The following is a 23167-nucleotide window of genomic DNA, read 5'->3' on the forward strand; positions in this document are numbered from 1 at the left end:
TATGATATTGCGTTTAACTGTTTAACCCTTTGATGGATAGTGGGAGGTTTGTCGCTATAAACTTATTTCTTGTCGAGTACTTTTAAGCAGTTTCAGGAAAACTTTTGGCCATCTAAATATAAATAAAAAATACGCTAGTTTCATGCTTAGCTGTAAATTTCGACGTTTAGATTAAAAAAAAACTGTAATTCCATACATAGATAACCCAAATAGATACCTATAACTTAAAATACTAATCTTCCTTCGTAATACAGAACTATTCATTAGGAATAAAACAGCGAAATAAATTTTACTAGTAACATTTATTATAATATTCTTATTTAGGTAATGACTTAAACATACTCAATTTACAAAAATCACTAGCTACGTAGGACTTTGACATTCTTAACTACTTAAAATTCAACAGCAAAACATTTGAATAATAAAACATACTTAACACAAAGATAGAGTGAAATTCCTCATTAAGAACTTCAGATTTTTACAATATAAAGATAGCTCAAACTTATAACAAATTGTTATACACCTAATTTTATAAAGGGCATTTAGAGATTCACAGTTACATGAAAACGTATGTACTATCAAGACGGTCGACAAAACTGTAAAGAGTGTCGAGATAAATGCATCACGGAATGGCACTAATGAATAAATAATTTAGACTAATTACGATCAACTTTGGTCGGAGACTACACTAATTTTGGGACAATTTACTGGCACTTTATCCAAGACCTGATCTAGAACCTAGCCGAGTTATTATCCCTAAAATCAAAAGGGAGGCATCACAGAAATCGTCTAACACTCTAAGGCTTTGCATTTAAATTTTAAAGTAGTATGAGAAACTTTAACCTTCATTGAATTACGTTAATTTTTTCGGTTCAGTCTCCGTCCTTTCTTTCTACTTGGTTATAAGTTTTATCGCAATTTTTTTCTGAAATCTCCAATAAGATCCGATGATCCGAAGATTGAACGAGTTACAATAGAACAAAAAGCAAGCTTGCATTGGCTAGGTTCTAGATCCAATCCTGGTTTCGCCCGTTCACTACATCGCTCTTATTCCGTCTATATCAATATTGTTGTCTATATTGTCGTGTTCTTGTCGCCTGTGTAAATCCTCTGCCTCTTTCCTGGAATAATATTATGCGGAAATTAGATAAATGGAAATAAACTTGCTCGGCGAAGGGCATTAAATGTATTCGGAAAAATTGTTTTGCCTATGCAGGCTCTCAGGAGGGCGTTGGTATCCTCAAGAACTTGCAGACAGCAATTTAAAGAAAAAGATAGAAATAAACCAAGCCGCCATTAAATTCGTTCAAAATTTTGTTGTGTAACGGAATATACTTCGCTGCAAATATCGAGCCGGTCGAGTTCATTTCTTAGATGATTTGGAGAACACAGCATTGAAAGTGTTAACGCTCGAATATTCGCAAGGGATGTGCCAAATTTAAACCAGTCACGGCTGTCACGAGTAGGTACTTATTAGGTCTCCAGCGAGTAACTCGTGACTGGTGGTCGGAAGTTTTTACTAACAGCAAACCGCTAAAGAGGGTGTGTTCATGCATGGCATATGAGGGTATAACTACGTAAGTATCACTTACGAGTATTTGTTGGGTGAGGGTTGAAAGATGCTTCGAGGGCAGAGCCGGTAGTACGGCCAACATTCGCCGCCCTTTTCACCTGCTTTTTGGGCTTCTACATACTCTGACAGCAGAGTTGCATACGGGGATTTGCTGGGCCTGAAACACACATACACATCATTTATTTGCAGGTTTAATTTCCTGTTCATTCCTTAGATTCGTTGCTTTGTGACGGTTGAATTACAAGAGACGGATAAAAAATATCTACACGATTCAGTTTTTTTAAGATAACTGATGTCTCTACATCATCACGTGGCACTATATTTATGCCGAGTTGCTCTAGGTTTGATCGCTTCCCAGTACTTAATCTAATATCATGTGTGCAAACGGATTAAATTAGCGAATCTTAATCTTATTTTCAGTCTTCAAACTGAACGAACAGTTACTACAAATTAAAAATACTAACGTAACGTGGGTCTCGGCGAAGGGCATTAAATGTATTCGGAAATTTTGTTTTGCCTATGCAGGCTCTCAGGGGGGCTGCTGAGTGCTGGTATATAAAAATACTAACGTAAAGAACAGCTTCATGACTTCCCCGAGGAAGCCAAAGTTGGTGAGAGGGTGAGAGTGGATCTCGCAGATGGCGCGCAGGAGGCACTCCCGGCCTTCCATCCCGAAGTTTGTGAACATGTCCTCTGCGATGCTGTACATTATGGCTCTGAAATGTTAACGGGCAATATTAGTGCTTGGGAAAGTATGATTAGATGGTCTGACGAATTAATAGATGCCTCTTGGAGCTAATGCCGATAGTCAGTTGAAGAGCTTGAGACATCGGTTACGGTCCGTGGCCGTTGAGAACAAATAAAGTTTTACGCGTTTAGTAGTTTTACGCATTTTTACCGTAAAGGTAATTGTGATGTGTAAGTGCAAAAACAGCGTGATTTTTTAAAGAAAAACATTATAGATTTACTTTCACGGAAATATTGCAACGTCTTATAAAAGTAATAAATTAATAAAGATTACGTCGCATAAAATCACTTAAGCCGCAGTGGCACAAATTGTTCGAAATAACTCAGAAAACCTGACACTGAACTTGCGTAACAGTTTTCGAATCGCAAAATGTTTGAAACATTTGTGACCGCTGCGCTGGAGGACTCCCTTACGTGCTCAGAATACCTGATGTCTTCCCTAACTAAAGGTGAAAGTAATGGCCAATAACTAAGCACTTGTATCCAATCAGTAGGACGTGACGTGATAACAGGACTATAGAGGCTCCTTTGGTCAAGTGTATCGCGAAATTTATTGTAATTACGTTCCCATTCTTGTAAGATTGCTTATTTAAATTTATATATGTTGCATATGCCTTATTTGGTGGGATCAATGCGAGGATATTTTATGATTGGAGACATGTGTTTAATTTACGTAAATCCTTAATATGCGCGATGCGGTCACACGTCCTTTAAAATGTATTTCATTAGGAAAGAATTTGGCCCAGTTAAATCAAGTGCACATTTGCCGTTCTCATCCCCCGTCTTTTCTGACGCTGTAACGCTCCCTATTGATCGAGAGTACTATTTCGTCAAGATAACTGGCACTTAGTCAATTCTTACCTCTCTCCTCCATGCAATCGGTCTAATGTCGCCGTCTCCACCTCCGGGGGCACGTCTGCCGCTCTCTTCCCCCGTCTTCTCTCCAGATACTGCCCCACATATTGCGTCATCATTGAGGCAGCAGCGCTCTCCGTTGACCGAGAGTACTATTTCGTCAAGACACTTGTAGTAGACTTAGTCAATTCTTACCTCTCTCCTCCATGCAATCGGTCTAATATCGCCGTCTCCACCTCCGGGGGCACGTCTGCTGCTCTCTTCCCCCTCCTTCTCTCCAGATACTGTCCCACATATTGCGCCATCATTGATGCAGCAGCGCTCCCCATGGACCGGGCTAGGATCGGCGGCAGCGTGCCGTAGGGGTTCTCGTTGTCCGTGAGACCCAATTTGTCGAAATCAACTGCGGGAAAGGTTTTTAGTTAGATAATTTTTTTACATGTAAACTGCCGCTATTATGTTACATAACGATCAATACAATAAGGTTGATAAGGTTTACAGTTATGTTAGTAAATTCCACGGAATAAAAACTTGAATAGATTTTATCTTTAAAAATATTATAATAATTCGTATACCAACCGCCGAATTTGTACAGCCAATAGGGCGTTTGTGTTTCTAACATTTGTGCTTTGAAATAAATTCATGAATAATGTAATTTTACGAAAAACATGTTAAAAGGCGTAGTTTTGCATTTCGTTTTTCCTTACAATAATGTATAAATATTTATTCGCTCAGTAAGGATTTGGCAAATACGTACTAAATGTGAAACTACAAATATTTGTATTCATTTGAATAGCACAGCAAGAAGGAGGTCGATTCTAATTTAATAACTTGTTATGGTTTTGATCTTGTTTTGATACGACTCTGATGATCGTCTTGGTGTGTGGTGCACACCTCACGTTGCATTCCGCATGCTCCACTCACCGAGAGCAACTTTCAAAGTCGTATCAAAACCGTTAATAAATTGTTAGATCAGTAGGTATCGGTCTGTCTTTCCTTACCAATTCTACTTAAATAAATCTATAAAACGGTTTAGTCAACTGCCTAACAACAATTTCTACATATTAACGACAACACGACGATATATAGGTACTTCTACAGACTAATAATAAACTTACACTTACTGCTACTAAATTTAACTATAAAATTACTAATCTAAATCTAAAATGTATATCTACAAGATACTAACACTAGTCTACGACTAGTCTAAGTTCAAGTTCATCCAAATATTGTAACTACAAAAGCACTTACCGTTACTTATCAAACTACCGACTGATGCTACATCTACTATGTACTACTGTCTACATCGCTATACTTATAAAACTTATTATACTGACTCATAAACTCCACCTCGTACTTTAGTGTACCTGCGAATCGTGAACAAGGGTGATAACTCGTCTTTTATTACTTTTTATAAATGCTAACCGTGATCAATTGATCATGGTCGTGTTTATGTTGTTACTGCTGTGGTAGGTAAAACATCTATCCGTAACACATTAGGATTATTGTCCTACAAGATAAAACATAAATTACCTACACCAAAAATACCTTTAAGAGACGAACATACAAGTAAAGAAGTGATCGCATCAACGTCTTATGTAGGTAAGTATCCCATAATTTTTGAAGTTATCTTTTACAATTCCGTTTTACCCAACGTCGGTTTCCTTAGCACGGCCTAATGAGTTTAAGCCGATTCCGTCTGATGAATTATTGTGAGGATCAAGGTAAGAGGTGTTATTAGATTCGTCTTAGTGTGGAATCGTGTGGATGACATGCGGTGAGGTTAATATTGCATATTGCTTGCAAAGCCTCACCGCCGTCAGGTTTTCTAATTTATTTAATTTGACTTGTTGCAATTACTTAAAATAGGTTTATTTGTTTTTGTTCTTGAGTCATAAAATTATTTATGTTTTGTAATTACATCGTCTTATTTCTCAAAATGTGCTTTATTTTTAATCTTTTACCATATATACCATAATAAGAAGTCAACTTACTTGTAAAAGGGAAATTAATTGAAACGTTAGACAAAAACCCCTTCGGCGGATGCCTCACAAACGGCATCGACAAGGAAGGCGTTATCGTCATGGTCGTGCCAGGAGGCAGCGCCAGCCGGCCATCGTTGGTGATCCAGAGTATCCTCTTCTGTCTAGAGTGGGGGATGTCCTCCTTGGCCTGGCCTTGGTCGGGAGACGCCATTGGCAGCAACGCGGCCAGAACTATGCTGAGTATGACGCGCGGTATCGTCGAGTCCATCGTAAAGCTGTAAAAATGCAGATACATTACTTAAACCCTGCCAAATATGTACATAGTTATTGTGGTTACCTATCTCATCTCCGGAAACTTTAAATACGATTATTAAAACCGCGGAATTTCATTTACCGAACACGTTTTTTTTTTCGAAAAACCGTTGATCTTTCATCAATGTAACCTAATATAACGGTTTTTGAAAAAAAATTAACGCGTTAGGTCAAATGAAACATCGGGCAAACATATTTCGAAGATGCGACATATTTCCGCCACCGGTTATTGTATTTGGGGCTCTTCGGGCGGGCGTATTTAGCTAGAATCTCGTGCGCCATGTTTCGATCTGCTACGAAGATGCTCAACGAAGCACAATCTGTGCCCAACGCAAAGCCCGACAGAGACTACACGGAATGTAACATATCGACAATAGTTCGACCTAGGTACAGTCAGCAATAGGCTATTATTTTAGCATTTGCATACAAACTTCTATGCAGGATTCTACTTTTTATCTGCAGCCGTGCATTACGTGAGTGACCCATAATAAATATAATGCATGTTAAGACGCATGAAAACATATAGTTTGTCAAAGGACTGTCTCATTATAAACATAGACAGAGAGAATCATACTTTCTTTGTCTTACACTAGTACTAGCACCCAAAAGAAAAGGATGAGTATAGTTTTTTTGTGTTCTTATTTACTGACAATTTGGTTTGACCAACTATATTTTTATTTTACTCCGGTTTTTATTTTACCTACATGATTTTCACTATAGTGGCCTTTTCCACCATAGAGGTAGTAATTAGATGTCAATGGATTTTTGTTTATTTACATATGACCATTAAGACATATAAGGAAACTGTCAGGACTGTCAGTCGTCACTTTTGTAAATACGCTGATTACATGAAACAATTTTTTATTTACTTATTGCTTAAATATATACTAGAATGAATATTGCAGAATGCAATCATATACGAATAAGAGATGGCAATTATGGGATGAACGTGGAGCGAATAATACAACAGTTAGAAGATCTTTACCAGATAGATTTCCGAACTTTACCCCAATGGCAAAAACTTATACAACGAATGCATCTTGCAAGTACAGAATGCAAGCGAAAAATACAAGATTCAAAACGTCGTAAAACCACTATCATCGACAAACTATACATAGAATCATGTAGGCCATCACCCTTTGAGCTTACGGACGAATTGGCTAGGACTGCTAAGATATGGAAAGCAATGGAAGCCAATTTGAAGACGAAGAAAGAATCTATTTTAAATTTAACAGAATCGGTTCATAGCAGTTTACATGATGAAACTGTCTATGGTGAAATACTGGGTGAAGAAAGTTTAGGACACCCAAATACAGAAGTTTTTGCATCCCCGGGCCCAATTATAGGACAAGATGAACCTGTTACAAGTTTACCTGCTTATATCGGCATAAATCCGCACAGACGTATATCTTCGTTAAAGTCTGATCAAAGTTGTTTAAGCCTTGCAGATTCAGGTCTAGCAGTAAAGCCTATAAATTGTGTAAAGAAGCCTGATGAATGGTCAGTTTTACCCCAATGCACAAATATAATTAGCGCTCCAAATACGATCACTATTGAAAACCAATCACTAAACGAACAAACCATATCGTTTTCATTGATTACCTTCAGCAGTGAATACCAGTATTTAAATCTGCAGTTCAAGAGATTAACTGATAACACGCCATTTAGACGAGCAAAAATTCTTCCAGTTACTCCGGTAAAATTATTTCCAGGTGAAGCAGTAAATTTTAAGTTTGTTTTTAAACTTCAACCGAATCCAGAAAATTTTGCGGTAAAAATATTTTTTAAAGTGGGCCAAAACGTTTTGGCTGAAGCTCCTGTGGAAGGATTTACCTTGCCAGTAGTCGGTGTTTTCTTTATAAAAACTGAGGCCGTACATGTTACCGAAGAAATAAATATACCACCTACGTACTTTTGGCACATCAATGCAAACTTTGGTTTTCCCTTTAGTGGTGTTACTATAAAAGTGCCTGATGACAATTGCTACAACTTGCATATAACCAAACGGAATTTGAATCTGCTTCAAGAATTAGAACATACTTTCTCAATTGAGCCCATGACTCCCAGCTCGACGACAATAGCTCAAAGACATCTTGACGAAGAAGTTATAGCTCAGAGTAAAACATTCGTTTCCTCGAATGAATGCCAGGAAGAAACAGAATCAGCTTTAATTTCAATCTTTATTACAATAATAATAAATGATATCATTGAACGGGCATTAGATGTTTTTGTGTTCGAAAAAACATATTTACCTTTGGAGCCTTTTTCAAAACAAACTATTAAAGTATACCAAACAAAAGTCGAACACATAGGTTTCCATCAAAGTCTTTATGAGTTCAAAATCACGGACCTTGAGACGGAAGAAACTGTTTTAAACAAAACAGTTAAAGTTTTCGGTGAAGTTTTACCGAATCCTGTGCAAATTGAACCTGGTTTACTTGATATGACTGTGTCACCTATAGTGCAGGGACGTTGTAAAGATAGCTTTACAATCATAAACAGTAACAAAAGATTTCCGGTAACGATTAAAATTAAACTTACATCAAAAATTAAACAGCTAATTAGTATAACTCCCATGGAAACTTCAATACCTATTGACACGCGTGTCAGTTTTGTAGTGGGTTTATGTTCTAAAGATCTAAATCAAACTATAAGAGAAGATTTCGTACATCTCACAATTAAAATTATTGTAATCGGAGATAAGTCGGTGTATCGTAATGTGCCACCAATATATTATGAGATATTAGCACCTTGTTCATCAGAATTTTTGAAATTGTACAAAAAAGCAGGTTTGTGATTAATATTTACTTTGACGCATCCTTAAACCGTTTTATGCTACCTATGATTTTTATAATTAAAATAATTGCATTGTAACTAATTACTTCTATTTTAATAAAAAAATTCTATAAAATCTACTCAATGTTTTTTTTAAATTGTGTTTCTATAAGTTCTGATAAACATATTTAATGTGTTGATTTTGAAACATGTAAATATCTGATTCTGATAATGACTCGCACCTCGCACAGTAGGTATTAAGCATCAAATTGATAGTGACGGCAAAAGTAATCAAATATAACAGCACACCTTTGTTTCCTTGGAAATAAGGATGTGTACCGATATATTTGGCTACTTTGGCCGTCACTGTCATATGTGTGATTTTGATGCTGACTGTACAGGTCACAGTCATTGACCCAGCCTGAGCTAGTTTACAGCCACAATCGATAATAAATCTAAAATTGACATGAATTACATTGTAGCCTTAATACAGTTGTTAAATTCTGCAAAATAAGGACCATTCCTCGATTTGACCCGATTAATTTCAATACATCGGCCAAACCTTGGACCAATTAGTTTCTTCAGGGGTCCGTTTCTCCTTGTGTTTATTAAATAAGCAAAAAAAAGGGTCGGTCAGTCCGCCGTCTGGTAACCCTGCAGAGTCAGGCAGGTATCAAAATAAATGATGTTGGTGGACTCTATTGCCGGTGCGGATCTAAGACACATTCGTCAGGATAAATTATAGCCTGTTTTTTATCGGACGAAAACGGAAATACTCTTTGGACAGAAAAAAACTTAACTTTAATCTGGAAGATTTGGAATTATCCTGTGATACTTGCATCTCTTAATATGCTCCACCAGTGGATCGAACAATTTAAACATTTCCTTCACAACTTAACCTCCTATTTCTGGGCGCTTTGCCCTTCGGACATCTGAAGCTACGTAACGAACCTAACCTACTTACCTATTGATTTAGTGTGACGTTCGTACACTGGGGAGTCTGGGGAGACAAGCGTAGGTAGGTAGGTAGGTTAGGTTTGTTAGGTAGCTTCAGACGCCCGAAGGGCAAACCGTCCAGAAATAGGAGCCCCGCGAAGCGGGGCTCCGTCTGGTTAAGTTGTGACGGAAATGTTTTTGGAACAGAAAATTCTGACAAATGCGGAATCTGACCAAAAGTCCGTTTTCGTCCGAAAAAAATAGGCTATAATTTATTCTGACGAAAAAGGAATCTGACGAATGTGTCTTAGATCCCGGTGCGCTGTCTAACCCATATAAATTAACCAGTAGGTAGGTAGAGGTGGGGCGTTTTTTACGCACGGAAAACAAACGCACGCGAAACAAGAAGTACTTTAATGACCGCGCATTTTATATAATTTGAGGCGAATAAGTACCTATCCGCATTTACTTATATTTATCGCGGTGGTCAATGGTTTATTTCAAGATTTTGTGCGCGGTTCGTCACAGCCCGGCCGTGCTTGCTGAATAATACATTTCTCTGTAAGAAAAGGCCGTATTAACACAAGATTTTAATCAAACATACGCCATTATTTTGACTGAAGGTTATGGTATACTGGCCTCCGCGGCAGCCTTTCCTCATAACCGTTACGATGAGTTGGGTAGGTATTGTCTCGACAACAATCGGTAGGTAAGCCGTCACGAATATCAACTCCGTAAAATGTGATTATTTAGGCCAATAGCCTTATGTAAACGACTTAAGAGCTAAATATGCGTAGCTAATACGGCCAAACAATACATATGAAAAACTGGACACTAATTTTATTAACTTCTTAACCTAAGTATTAAGAGCTAAATATGCGTAGCTAATACGACCAAACAATACCTACATATGAAAAACTGGACACTAATTTTATTAACTTCTTAGAGTAAGGACTGAAATAATCGGAATTACCTACTGATTATGTTTATGATCATCATGTCATGCGTACATATTCCACTTAATTAAGGGCAAGAATACTTTTCATAAAGTAAAACTGTATTTTGAAAATGTTAATAGGTAACTTGCAGACCTGAAACTTAATAGAAGTATAGTTAAGTACTTAAGTGTTCAAATTACACGCGCCTCAACAATTAGGTTGGTACGCATGACAGCCCGGATCCAAATTAATTGTATAACTGATCCGTTGGAACGGGTCCAGGTCCGGATAATAGGTATAACTACCCTACTAGGATCCAGATTCCGGACAGCAAAACCATATGTTGAAATTAGATGTTAGCATGAAAACATATCGACAGAACGTTGTGCGTTCGAACTGTTCGAGGTTTAACCTTTAACCTTAGATTTTACTTGTGCTACAGATTCTGCTAGGATTATGGGTACCTTTATTCACAGACTACTGAGACTACACTTCTTTTGTTTTTGCCAGCTTTTACTAATTAACGTACTTATCAAATCAAAGCATGGAGACCACTTCGATGTACGGTTAGGCATTTTTCTAGTTCAAATAAAGATCGAAACCCCTATGTACCTAATCCGCTACAGTGAACCTAAGTACGAGTAAACCCGCCTTCAGACTGCTTATTGATGTCGGCGGCCGATCGTAAGATCAGGCAGATCGTAATGTTCCTGTGTAATGTTTTGACTACTTTTGACGATAGTGACATTAAACCAATATATAGGTTAGGATAGATTCGTTAGGTTGCTTCAGATGCCCGAAGGGCAAACTGCCCAGAAATAGGAGCCCCGCTACGTCGACTCAGGAAACGGGTCAAAGATTTTCACGTTTCACGATATGCCTAGGAATTTCACGATATGCCTGATCTTACGATCGGCCGCCGACATTGACATTAAAACCGCTGTTAAAGTCACAGGTTAAAGTAGTAAAATTTTATATATTTAATCAATTTTATGGGCCATTGGCTACTTTTCTAATTGTCACCTTGACTAGCGAATCGTCGGGACTCGACTCGGCTACTTGTCATTCGTCAAGTGATTATCGATACCTACCGCACGTGTCACTAACCTACCTGTACGGCTACCATCAGTTTTGCACTGACATAAACGCCATCGAGAACGTAATTTACTTTCTATACATCTCGCTCGTACTCGCATATTAGTGCAAACGAGATGTATATAGAAAGTAAATAACGTTTTCTCGATAGCGTTAATGTCAGTTTTGACACTGTCAGTGACTCATGGTACGGGCTCTTACCTAGCTTAGGTGTCGATAACTCAGATCCGATTATTTGACATTCATTCCAGATAATCACTTTCACAAGGAATTTGAATTTAAGGATAAAGGTATTGACGAATTCGGATTGTAAAACTTGGCACGAGATTTGAATTCGGGTGTAATTGAGTTTTGAAACTTATTGGATCTTATCCAACTTAATCCTTCCGTTGGATGTAGGTTGTCTGTAATTTAGAAAGTTTTTTTTTGGAAATTAAGGTAAGTAGGTACCTACATATGTTAAGTGCTTGTCTTTGTCCGCAAAATGAACATCAATATATGCATGCTATGTTATAACTAAAACACCATAAGGGTTCCTTTTATACCTTTTTGGTACGGAACCCTAAAAAACAAACACTAAGGTTAACGCAAAAAGTCACAGATTTAAATAAAGAACACGAAAAGAAAGCCCAACATGAATATTCTAAAAATACTTGAAACTTGTTCTGTTATGCCTATTCAAAACATTAATTTCCTCCATTGTAAGATGACTAAAATATTCACAACTGAAAACGTCCAAAACATTTTACGGCTGGGGCTACATAAGTAGGTAAAGAATTAGAAAGACGGTATATTAAATTGGTAGATTATTTAGCGGATTGATGTTTTTTTTTAACGATAACATTGAAAATTTTGTAGCAAGAAGTTATTTTGTTGAAATAAAAGAATCGTTACAGCTAATTTTCATTAGGTACCTACTATCAGAAGTTGGTACAAAATTCACCATGTCTGACGATAACATAGGCTTGATATCTACATAAAACCAATAGCATCACTGTCACTCTGGCATCGCACAATTTCTCATTGTCACTACCAGTGTAATTTTTATGTTTTTTTTTATATTATAAATGGGCTTACTCATGGCCACAGACTAGCCGAGGCGAAGACGTGGCCTACGATGGAGCGAGCCTGCCCAGAAGGATCCTGTTCACCCTTGATTTGAAGGTTGCCGGGTTATATGAGCAAAAGCAGCTTAAAAACAAAAGCAAAAAATATATATTTTAAGTTGCTTATTATAATTTTTGCCTTAAATTTTTTTGTATAAAGGTTAAACCACGGTTAAAGTTACTTATTATGTGGCACGGGATTTCGTTTACGCAACTTTAAGAACTGTTTACCAATTTGTAGACCCTTATCTCGTTGCAACAAGGTATACAAACGGTCAGTTAACTGTGATCCATCTTTTTCTCATTACCCATTTGTCATTAGCTACCGGTTTCATTAAACCCTGTATCAAACGGCGTGGCTATGAGTTTAGTCGCCTGTTACCCTCGTGGGACCCGTCCGACGGCTTATGCTGACCTAAAGGCACTAGATTCTAGCTAGACCGTAGATGTACTAACGTCCATTAAACTGATAATAAAATGGCATTTCAGTTTTGCAATTCTATTATCAAATATATTTTCTACTTTTTCTAATTATAGAAAAAGTAGAAAATATATCAAAATGTATTAGTTAAACTTGGTATAGGTATTAGGTAGTTAGACTGTTTTAAAATATCTGGTAGGAAGACCTCTTAAAAACATCTTAGACAATCTAACTAGGTATAGACCTTCTTAATCTAGTTATAGGTAGTTAGACTGTTTTAAGATATCTGGTAGGAAGAGCTCTTAAAAACATCTTAGAAAATCTATCTAGGTATAGACCTTCTTAATCTCGTTATAATGAATATTTTACGAATGGTTTGATAATCTGCCTTGTTGATATACCTCTACCTACACGTATAAAGTCATTTTTTTTATTCGGTAGACTAAAATGACATTTCATAGTATGAAATGACATTTTATGTTCATACTATGAAATGTCATTTTAGTTTACCGATTAAAAAAAAGACATTAGGTACCTATTAGGTGTGTATCAAAAAACATGAAATACGTTGTTACACAATAAGCTTATTATTTTACCAAATTTATCATCACCTGTTCTGATGAGTCCGATTTTAAAGCTTCGTAAAAAATAGGTTTAATATGTAGGTAACGTAACGGACTAAAGCATCTTCCACGACGGACTAGTCAACCACCAGACTAGACCATAGACCCCAAACAATTCGCGAAAATTGTTTCACACTGCCAAATAATTATACGCATTTTTCTGAGTATCATCATCTTCCTTGCGTTGTCCCGGTAGGTATTTTGCCACGGCTCATGGGAGCCTGGGGTCCGCTTGCAAAATACGTAATCCCAGAAATTCGCGTAGGCACTAGTTTTTACGAAAGCGACTGCCATCTGACCTTCCAACCCAGAGGGTAAACTAGGCCTTATTGGGATTAGTCCGGTTTCCTCACGATGTTTAGCTTCACTGAAAAGCGACTGGTAAATATCAAATGATATTTCGTAAGTACATAAGTTCCGAAAAACTCATTGGTACGGGCCGGGGTTTGAGCCCGCGACCTACGGATTGAAAGTCGCATGCTCTTACTGCTAGGCCTCCAGCGCTTTTTTGCTCAGCATTCGCAGGTTTGCGGTGCGAATCGCAGCCATACATCTCAGAAATGTGTTATTGTTTTAACCTGTGGTGTCTTTATAGGCCCGCAGTGGCGTTTATTACCTCGAATTGACGGCGGCTGGCGTGTGCCAGTTTTGTATTCGCATCAAATGTAATGTTTCTACGTAAATTGGTTTTAGCTAGAGTTCTAGTTATATACTGTACCTACTTAATCTTTCTTCGTGCTAGCAATCTAAGTAAATGGTGAACTTAACATGGCTCTATCATCATTATCATTATTTCGCTTAAGTAATGGGTTAGTTCAGTTATTCCTCCAATTGCTGTTAATTATTACTAAAGAATATCTAAGTATCTATCTACCTTTACAGGTACTGATGCTACTGCTGATGGAACAACTTTGGAAATCAGCCTCTTGATGTGTAGTGAAAATATGTCACCAAATTATTGGGTGTATTCCTAGGGTAGTTCGTATTGTGTTAACAGTTTAACACATTCATTGCCACCCAGCTAAACAAGACATCCGCGCCAGGCCACACAAATTTCATATAAAGCTGTAGTACCACGATCCCGCGGGGTCGTCCGGCCTGGGAACGAAATCATAAAATACCCGACAGTCAGGTTTTCGGTATTCAGAACGTCTTGTAAATGTTTCGATCTCACAAATAAGGTAAATCATAACTTTTACAGCTAAATAATTCCTTATTATCTAACACCGTACGGGTGGTCACCAAGCACGTACCACAAATGAACACTACTCTGCGTACGACGCATGTCAAGTGGCTCCACCTCCATGCCATAGAGAAAAAAATACATAGAGTGCTCACTCCATACATCAGTTTTAGTACCAAAAAGACTATTAGCATCTAGCATCGAGTAGCGGAACTATCAGTACTGCTACTTGACAATAGATGTAGCACCGACCGGAAAGTCTTATGCTGTTGAGATAAGACTTTCCGGTCGGTGCTACATCTATTGTCAAATAGCAGTACTGATAGTTCCGCTACTCGATGCTAGATGTAGATACTGAAATTAATAGTCTGAACTGATGTATGGAGTGAGCACTCTTGTCTTACTTATTTCTCTATGTCCATGCTAATGCTTTACGTGGAATGCCTAGAAGATGAGCATCTTATGAGTCGCGTTAATTTTTAAATAGGTGTTAGAGGCAAGGAAGGAATAAATAATTTAGGATGTAGCATTTTAAACGACCCTTTCCATCTGTGTTGTTATTACGAGTGGACTTTACATTTTATTTTCTGCCTTGGTGAATCTGATTTATCTGATTAACGTTCTTAATTCGTCCGTACATCTTCTTGCAAACATGAAAAACATCGATGGTCAGTTATGACAAAAGCGAGTCATCTTTAAGCTAAAACTGAGTGTGCACCGATTTGAACAGAATAAAGTTAAGGAGTGTTATTATAAACGTTATTATATTCTCATAGGAATTTGACCTTAAAGATATTGCCACACTTTATTCTTGCAAACGCCATGCAGAGTAAGCTTGGTCCGACTCTAGTTAAAAGTATTGCTTTAGTACTCAATAAGTACAGTCAGATTTTAATTTCGGACCCAATTGGTACCTTGTCACAGTGACAATAGTATGACTCTTCTCTAGCGACTTTCATATTAATTGTCACTGTGACAAGGCACGAAATGGTCCAAAAACATAAATTAAAATCTTCGACCGTACTACTTATCAATCAATCATTGACATAATTATTACCTTTTACATATCAACTTGAGGTTAAATACCTTTTATAATAAATCATGGTTGACTCCACGCATTAAGAGATGCATTAAGGTCTAATATCGTCGTCAAGTTATTGTGTAGTCTGTGCGGAAAGAGCCCATACATTTCACGACTCTTCTCTTTCCGCACAGACTCTACGTAATTAAAAATGATTAAAAGTAAATATTCCCTGACAATAGGTACTTGTTACCTACTTTATATGTTTACCACAGAACATAATAAACAATTTAACCGACGCTCTGAGGTTTAACCGCAAAGGTAAATAGGACATTGATATTTGAGCACAAGTACATTCTTAATAAGTGTCTTTAACCTTTTGGACGCCAATGACCAATATATCCGCACCGCATGTTCAACGCCAAAGACCGATTAATCGGTCACAGACCACAGAGCAACATAGACCGACGTGCATATGCATAAAGTTCAATTTCAGTTTTGACACTTGGGTGACGTGGCGTCCGAGTGACAGCTTTTAATTTGTGTTTGACACGGCGTTGAAAAGGTTAAAACAGCCTAAGGATCCACTGGACCACCAACAAGTCCAACAACCCACGAAAACGACTAAAACCTCAATAACTCCTACGCACATATATTTTTGCAAAATCATTAACCCAAAAACATAAAAAAGCATAAGCATAAATAACGAGGTATAAAATGTGCAAGTGAAAAATAAATAGGTTCAAAAGGAGGACGAATACAGAAGAGGTTTATCGTGACACTTGGAACAGGCTGGACGGGTTGAGTATAATCCTTGTATGACCATTTTATATGCGCGAGATTCACTTGCAGACCACGGATCACTTTAGTACGGTACTAGATGGAGCATAAGACGACAGACGATAGAATATTCATTATTGGCACACCTCAGTAAAAGGTACAGCTTAAAGAAAAACAATTGATTAATGAAAGAGGCAGACAGCCTGCGGTCTTATCGCTAAAGAGCGATTTTTTCCAGACAACCTTTGGGTAAACAAAAACAATTAAGGTAAAGGGCCCCAAGTTCGTGTTAGTACGTTATTTCGTTAGTTTTGTTTCTGGCGCAAATAATAAGGAATTCAAGTATTGTTTATTTAAATTATACATATGAAAAAAATCTGTATTATTTAATCTCTTCAATAAAATAATAACCAATATTTTAGTGATTAAACTGAGAGTAATACGACGGTTGAAACTGTCAGACGGCCGCGAACAGCTGTGTTGTATGCGTGCACTTTTTTTAGGCGTAAGGTGCGCGCTCTCACTTGTTAAGCTTATAGGAAGGAAAAGCTAAACCCATTCGAATAAAAGTTTTTGGGAGTGTTTCTGTGGGTTCCTTAGTAATTGATTTGATAAGAAAAAATATTGAATATATGCATAGAAATACCTTAAAATTGCAATAAATCGACTCACGAAATAGCGGTCATTTTATTTTTCGTGTGTCTCCTATTTCGTGCCACTAACGAATCAAGGTTTTTCTAGATACATTTTGAGTGCTTGTTGTTAAATAGAACAACGAAGATAATTTAAAAAATAAATTAGAAAACAATTAATGTATTTCATGAAGTTTCGTATGAGCGAAATTCGGTATATGTTTTTTTCACTAGAATTCTCATAAAACGAGTTTGAATGTGACCCGACTTTAAATTTTTAAGGTATATTCCACGTATATTCTCATATTAACTACTAGCACAATTTTATTTATAATTAAATTTATTTGATTTATTTTTGTGTATGTTTATATAGCTGGTCAACCAAATCTTGTCAGTAAAAAAAGGCGCGAAATTCAAATTTTCTATGGGACGATATCCCTTCGCGCCTACATTTTTCAAATTTGCCGCCTTTTTCTACTGTCAAGATCTGGTTGACCAAGTATATTTAACGTATAAGATAGTTAATTTTTTTTCTATTTTTTTTTTATTTTTTTATTATTTTTTATTATTTTTTATTTATATAGTTCGGCTTTTAATCAAGTAATAAAGTAGCCATATGGTTTACGAAGTCTTAATTCAACTATTAAAGACGACGAGTACAAACATTTTAAGCTAGCTCTCAATATTTAACATTTTTTTTAATATTATTATTAATTTGACCTTACAATTACTCGTAAGTAGGTAAGACCGTTAAATAATTTAAATAATTATCAGCAAATTATGACCAATTACTCTAAGAAAACTTTATTCCGAAACAGGGGACACGAATTCACGAACTTAGGAGCTGAGCTAAATTTGTATCACGAAATGGGAGCCAAATAAGAGGTTCACGAAAAAATTCATATAAAAAAAAGTTTCAACTAAAACCCTATAGTTTATACATTAAATTATTAACAAAGAACTAATATAACTTACTCAAAAGCTTTCAAGGTATTGATATGCTTAGTAATATTTAAAAAAAATGCTTAGTAATATACAAACTCTCAAGAGCCTTAACCTGCCGAAACAGGGGCCCTTTACCTTACTTAATCAAAAAGTGGGTTTCAGGCTGTGAGGCTTTTTTGAAGAACCCCATACTGTAGACCCTCGAGAAAACCTCGGAAGGGAGCTCATTCCACGAGCGTCCGCGGGAAGAAATTCCTCTTAAACCGCACAGTACGCGACCATTTAGGTTCTAGCTAGGGTGTGTGGATGAACACCCTGCCGATGGCGAGCGGTGCGGTGATAGAAAGCGGCCGTTGGCATCATGTCAAACAATTCTTCAGAGCACAGCCCACTGTACAAGCGGTAGAACACACATAAGGAGGCAAGGTCTCTCCTCAGACTTAAAGGTTCAATACCGCTTGTGAGTTTGGGTTCATCGACGATTCGTACAGCGCGCCTTTGGATTGAGTCGAAGGGTCCAACCTGGCATCCAGGTGCTCCTGCCCAAAGGTGACATCAGTACTCCATATGGGGCCTGACTTGCGATTTATAAAGCTGCAGTCTTTGCCCCGGAGTGGAGTATCGCCTCGCTTTATTGAGCACACCGAGTTTTTTCGATGCCAGCGTAGCGTTATTTCCTGTTAATTGTGAATTCACATTGCCTCACATACGAAGGCAGAATTTTCCATCATGAAAACTTACAATTAACTATGCAACGAAAACAGGGCTCATGTAGTGGAGTCAAGCAAAAATCTGAGAACATTGGTGTGCGAAAAATCCCGAGACCCTGAGTTTCCTAAAAAAAGTCGTGTGCCAAAAATGTCTAGAAGAAAGAGACAGAGTGACAACACTGTAGATTCACTGTCAATCTGGCGAACAGCGCAAATGCTTGCCCCACGGAAATGTGCAAGCTGTAAATAGGTAAAGCAACATTATCTTGTCACTCGATGCTATATGTTCTTGTAACAAACTGTGCTACTATTGTCGCCTTCCTGACGGGATTAACATCAAGAAATAGGTACATCAAAATGACGACTCTTCTGAAGAAAATTGAAGATGAAAGTTCTAGAGAGGTCTTAAGATCAGACATTCCAAGACCAAAGTAAGGCGATCACGTAAAAGCGAGGTAAGGTATAAGGTCTTGGGTTGATAACCAGTGCCGGTGGTTGCACCGCCGAGATACGCCGCAAAGCTGGCATGGTTAAGAATAAGAATGCTATATGGCTAAGGCTAACCTCGACAAGATCTGGAAGAATACAGGTATTCGACGTGCAACTAAAATGCGCTTGGTATGAGCTCTCGTCTTTTCAATATTCCAGTATGGTGCCGAAACTTCGTCTTGCGGCAGTCTGAACGTGCGAAATGGAGACAAAGTACATGTGGTCGTAATCCTCAGCAATGTGAAAACGAGAAAGAAGATACGTCTCAGTGACTCAGTGAGCCTAGTGCTTGAACCAATTGAAAACCAATAAATAGAAGCCACTAGCCAGCCAGCATTCCACTATGTCTAGCAAACTTCAAGGATATTTAGAGTTTTGTTAAAGTACGTCATTTTTAATACGATAAAAATAGAGTTACCGATCGAATCGAAGGTCATTGGGACCAGGTAACAGGGACAGTTAGTAGGGTAATTTAAGTTATAGCTACGCTATATTCATTTACAAACCCTATTTTACTCACAGTCTATTCAAAACTATACGTAGTTCACTAACTAGCAACCTAGATTGATCAAATTTTCAAGAAAAACAACAAATTAATGATTTTTCTTAAGAAACCTGAAAGTCAAGGTCACGCCGATTTCACGCCGAAAACACGCCGCCGCCGCCGATTTTTTGGCAAACGCCGCCGCCGATCATTTTTTAATCGGCGCACACGTCTATGTCGTATACAAAGATATCAGATGCTGCGAACAACACTTAAGCGTTTACATTTCACATAACAGCCTTCTACGTGTTTATATGCTTGTCGTACCACATAACGCGACGTCTATTGGAAGTAGTCTATACTAAATGCTCATGCTTGTTTAAATTTGTAGGTACGCACATCAAACCGCCTAGGAACTCTAGAATGTAGAATGTAGGCGCCACGCCATTGAGCTTCGCATTTCATTCATTAAGTATACGGCGCTTAACTTCAGCGGAATATAGGTATAGTCTTACTTTGACTCTTATGTCACCTTTGTGTTACTAATATAATTTTGCTCTATACTCTTAGCAACATAATCCAAGCGGTCGCATCACATTAACTCGTACATCCAAACGGTTGCTTCTTATATGAATTTTAAAATTTCAAAACCTAACTTAGAAATAAGACCATAATATCATTAATATCTTATTTACCTGAAGATGCTAGTCTCTTTTTGGCCTGGAAATTGGAGTGGCAATTTTTATTTTATGGTGGCCGCTAGATATTAAACTAGTGTTCTTTGACACCGGTTAATGTTATAATTTAAATTAAGTCTAGTCAAGGGTCACAGTTCACTCAAAAAATTAAAAAGAAAATAAGCTTCTATAAGTATATCCCTTAAGTTCCACGGGAGAGACGTGAACCTAATAGTGTGTAATGTGTATGTAATACAAACTTCGGATATACACAGCGCTTAATGAATAAATCCAAGTCCAACATGTTAGTTAATATGTGTGGAAATATAGTGCTTCCAGACCATATACATTTAATTTGCATTTAAGAGTAACAAGTCCTTTGAGCCGGATCTGAACAAGTTATTTTGAACCAAAACGCGGCATCCTCTTCCTATGTATGTACACAAATCAATGTCTCAAGTAACAGTAAGCTAGGTACCTACTAAAAAATAATAGTGTACTTACATAATAAGTAGAACACAATTAATTGCAACTAAAAACTACTTACCCCGTTATATCAACAGGTTTATAGATTCATTTAATCGCAGATCCTTAGCTCACTTGGGCACAAAATGTACGGATATCACAGCCGGGTCCTTCACAAGTACACAAACACTTCAATTGTCTGACTGACGTCTTCATCAGCCAATAGTCCTTCCTTCAGTAATTTGTCCGTCCGATGCGTTATCGACAACAACTTTGTATTCACATGCCGCCAAAACTCTCTACACTGATTGTGATGCAGCACGCGTCCATCGCGTTTCGTTTTGAAAGACAATAGGGCTCACCCCTGGGTGCAAGCATCGTGGCTATTGCCCGGGTGGTATGTGCGCGCGCGCGTGGTCTGGTCGCGGTGTGTGTTAGCGCAGATACCGGTACGGAATGGAGGCTCGCCGGGCGTAATCGTTCGATGTCACCTCTCAGTTGGCCACTGGGTTAGCGGCGTTCCTTTTCCTGCTACACCTCTTAATAGGTAACATACTTGGAGGGTATACGCATCTCTCTCACGATCGCATTGTTTAATTAATTACAAACTTTTAAGGGGTAACTGAGCTGATTGTTTTGCATTACAAAAAAAATAGAAAAAAATTTCGACCTCTACCAAATCAACCCGCAAAAAATGTTAATCATTCAATTCATTCAACGTACGGTTTCTTCGCTGAATTTTTTTTTTTTTGTAAATACATAATCAACATTTATAAATACAGTTTCAATATTATTTCTTTCGTCATCTCAATACAATAAAAGAAAGTTATAATAAATTAAGAAGAAACTTATTTTATTATCCTTATTCTTTAGATTACCCTGTCCCGATGATATAAATGTGCAGCCATTATCGTACGCCCGGAAATGTTTATTCCTTGCCAACATCTTGCCAACAATAAATGCAATACATTCACACGTCAAAAGTTGCCGGATAAATACTTTAACACTGATAATAAAACGTAAGACATGTGTCTAGATCACACTAATTACAGATACAGTACACGTAATAAAACGAAAGCGAAAACACTAAATAAAGCTACGTAGATACGTCACATCAATAAGAGGATTGTACAGCAGAACTGGGACGGAACAGTCGTGAGATGGGGTTTCGCAAATGTGCCCAATAATTGGTAGGTACCATAATAACCACAAAGACGGTTGTGGATTGGTCGTATATACACATGTGCCTTTATTCCGCTGAGGGTTTGAATAACAATATAATAACAGAGTGGTAGATGCAATTTACGGAAGTAACTTTGTCCGAATACATATTCCCATGGCGTTGGAGTAGAAAGAACAATACTGGTTTGCTTTGAAAATAATCGAACGTAAAGAAGGTACATTGCACTGGTCAGTTATTATCGATTCATTATAAATTAGCTTAATACCTGCCAGAATTATATTAAGTACCGGTACTTAATTAATTTAATTAAACAAATACCGGTATTTGTTTAATTAAATGCCCAACGGCTCTTGATGGTTATCGGCAATTAGGTGTGTAAACGACCGTCTGGTTTAATTTAAATTTAATCTCATAATTTCGGCAGGAACTTATGTCAGAAGCTTAAGATAAGATGGTAGAATATTTTATCAGTATTGAGCTGCACTTTCCGCACTTAAATAGTCTGTAAATGTCAGGCCATTGTACGGAGCCTGTCTGTGATAAAAAGACAATACAGGGTTCTGGTGGCCAATCTAACGCCGTCCAGAAGTGCAGCAGCTTCTTGGTGTCTTCGCAGCCTTACCGAAGCGAAGTCAGTATGTCGAGGAATTTAACCTGTTGTGTGTTTGCACCTTCACATTCAATGATAACGTGGGATGTTGGCCGATTATAGGCTGTCGGGCAAACCAAGAACACATAAGGTAAACTTACTAGTGCTCGACATGCTAATGCCCAATCCCTCACCTCCTCCTCTATTGACAAATGACATGTACTGGGACCGCATCGAGCACCAGTACGTTTACCTTACATAGGTACCTAAATGCTGGGAGTTATGTTGTCTACTATTAGGAAAAATAATAGGTACCATGTCTTTATTTCTAAGTTTGATCATAACCTACTAACACTGATAGTTTTCTGGGTTTAGAAACAAATTAAAGTGCATGTTGCTTCGTTCTTCGCTATCTCCAAAACACAATAGGACGTTATAATGTAAACCAATGTTGATTGAAACAAATGACTCCTGCCTGAATTATTTCTAATTTGCACTGATACTTATTGCTTAAATATGTACCTAATCAGTGTGTTTTCAGCTTTCAGCACTTCATCATCTTCCTCGCGTTTTTGCCACGGCTCATGGGAGCCTGGGGTCCGCTTGGCAACTAATCCCAGTAATTAGGGTGGGCACTAGTTTT

The 23167-nt window shown here is 37.6% G+C and overlaps 2 protein-coding genes across 3 annotated transcripts; one reads left to right on the plus strand and one right to left on the minus strand.

Annotated features, from left to right (window-relative positions):
• Positions 1–974: 974 nt before the first annotated feature.
• On the minus strand, positions 975–21370 carry LOC134655402 (uncharacterized). 2 transcript variants are annotated; one of them, XM_063510863.1, is made up of 7 exons: positions 20835–21370; positions 5170–5435; positions 4513–4542; positions 3371–3578; positions 2143–2289; positions 1593–1730; positions 975–1121 (listed from the first exon to the last, which is right to left on the minus strand). In XM_063510863.1, the coding sequence occupies exons 2-7, from the start codon at positions 5426–5428 to the stop codon at positions 1037–1039; spliced, it is 867 nt and encodes a 288-aa protein (XP_063366933.1). In that variant the 5' UTR covers positions 5429–5435; positions 20835–21370; the 3' UTR covers positions 975–1036. The 2 variants fall into 2 exon arrangements, with proteins under 2 accessions (XP_063366933.1, XP_063366934.1); XM_063510864.1 differs by lacking the exon at positions 4513–4542 and having other exon boundaries at positions 20835–21369.
• Positions 6365–8272, plus strand: LOC134655340 (uncharacterized). The gene has a single exon (XM_063510791.1). It carries the CDS (start codon positions 6365–6367, stop codon positions 8267–8269), a length of 1905 nt encoding a protein of 634 aa, XP_063366861.1. The 3' UTR covers positions 8270–8272.
• Positions 21371–23167: the final 1797 nt, after the last annotated feature.

The sequence above is a fragment of the Cydia amplana genome, chromosome 16 (genome assembly GCF_948474715.1).
Source record: "Cydia amplana chromosome 16, ilCydAmpl1.1, whole genome shotgun sequence".
Classification (NCBI taxonomy): domain Eukaryota; kingdom Metazoa; phylum Arthropoda; class Insecta; order Lepidoptera; family Tortricidae; genus Cydia; species Cydia amplana.

Bases quoted from the DNA above. Each gene is read 5' to 3' on its own strand.
- LOC134655402 (XM_063510863.1), bottom strand. From the start codon at position 5,428: ATGGACTCGACGATACCGCGCGTCATACTCAGCATAGTTCTGGCCGCG. The intron at 2,290-3,370 runs GTAAGAATTGAC...TTAACATTTCAG, and splicing joins CGATTGCATGGAGGAGAGAG to AGCCATAATGTACAGCATCG. The intron at 1,122-1,592 runs GTAAGTGATACT...ATATTATTCCAG, and splicing joins CCCTCACCCAACAAATACTC to GAAAGAGGCAGAGGATTTAC.
- LOC134655340 (XM_063510791.1), top strand. From the start codon at position 6,365: ATGAATATTGCAGAATGCAATCATATACGAATAAGAGATGGCAATTAT.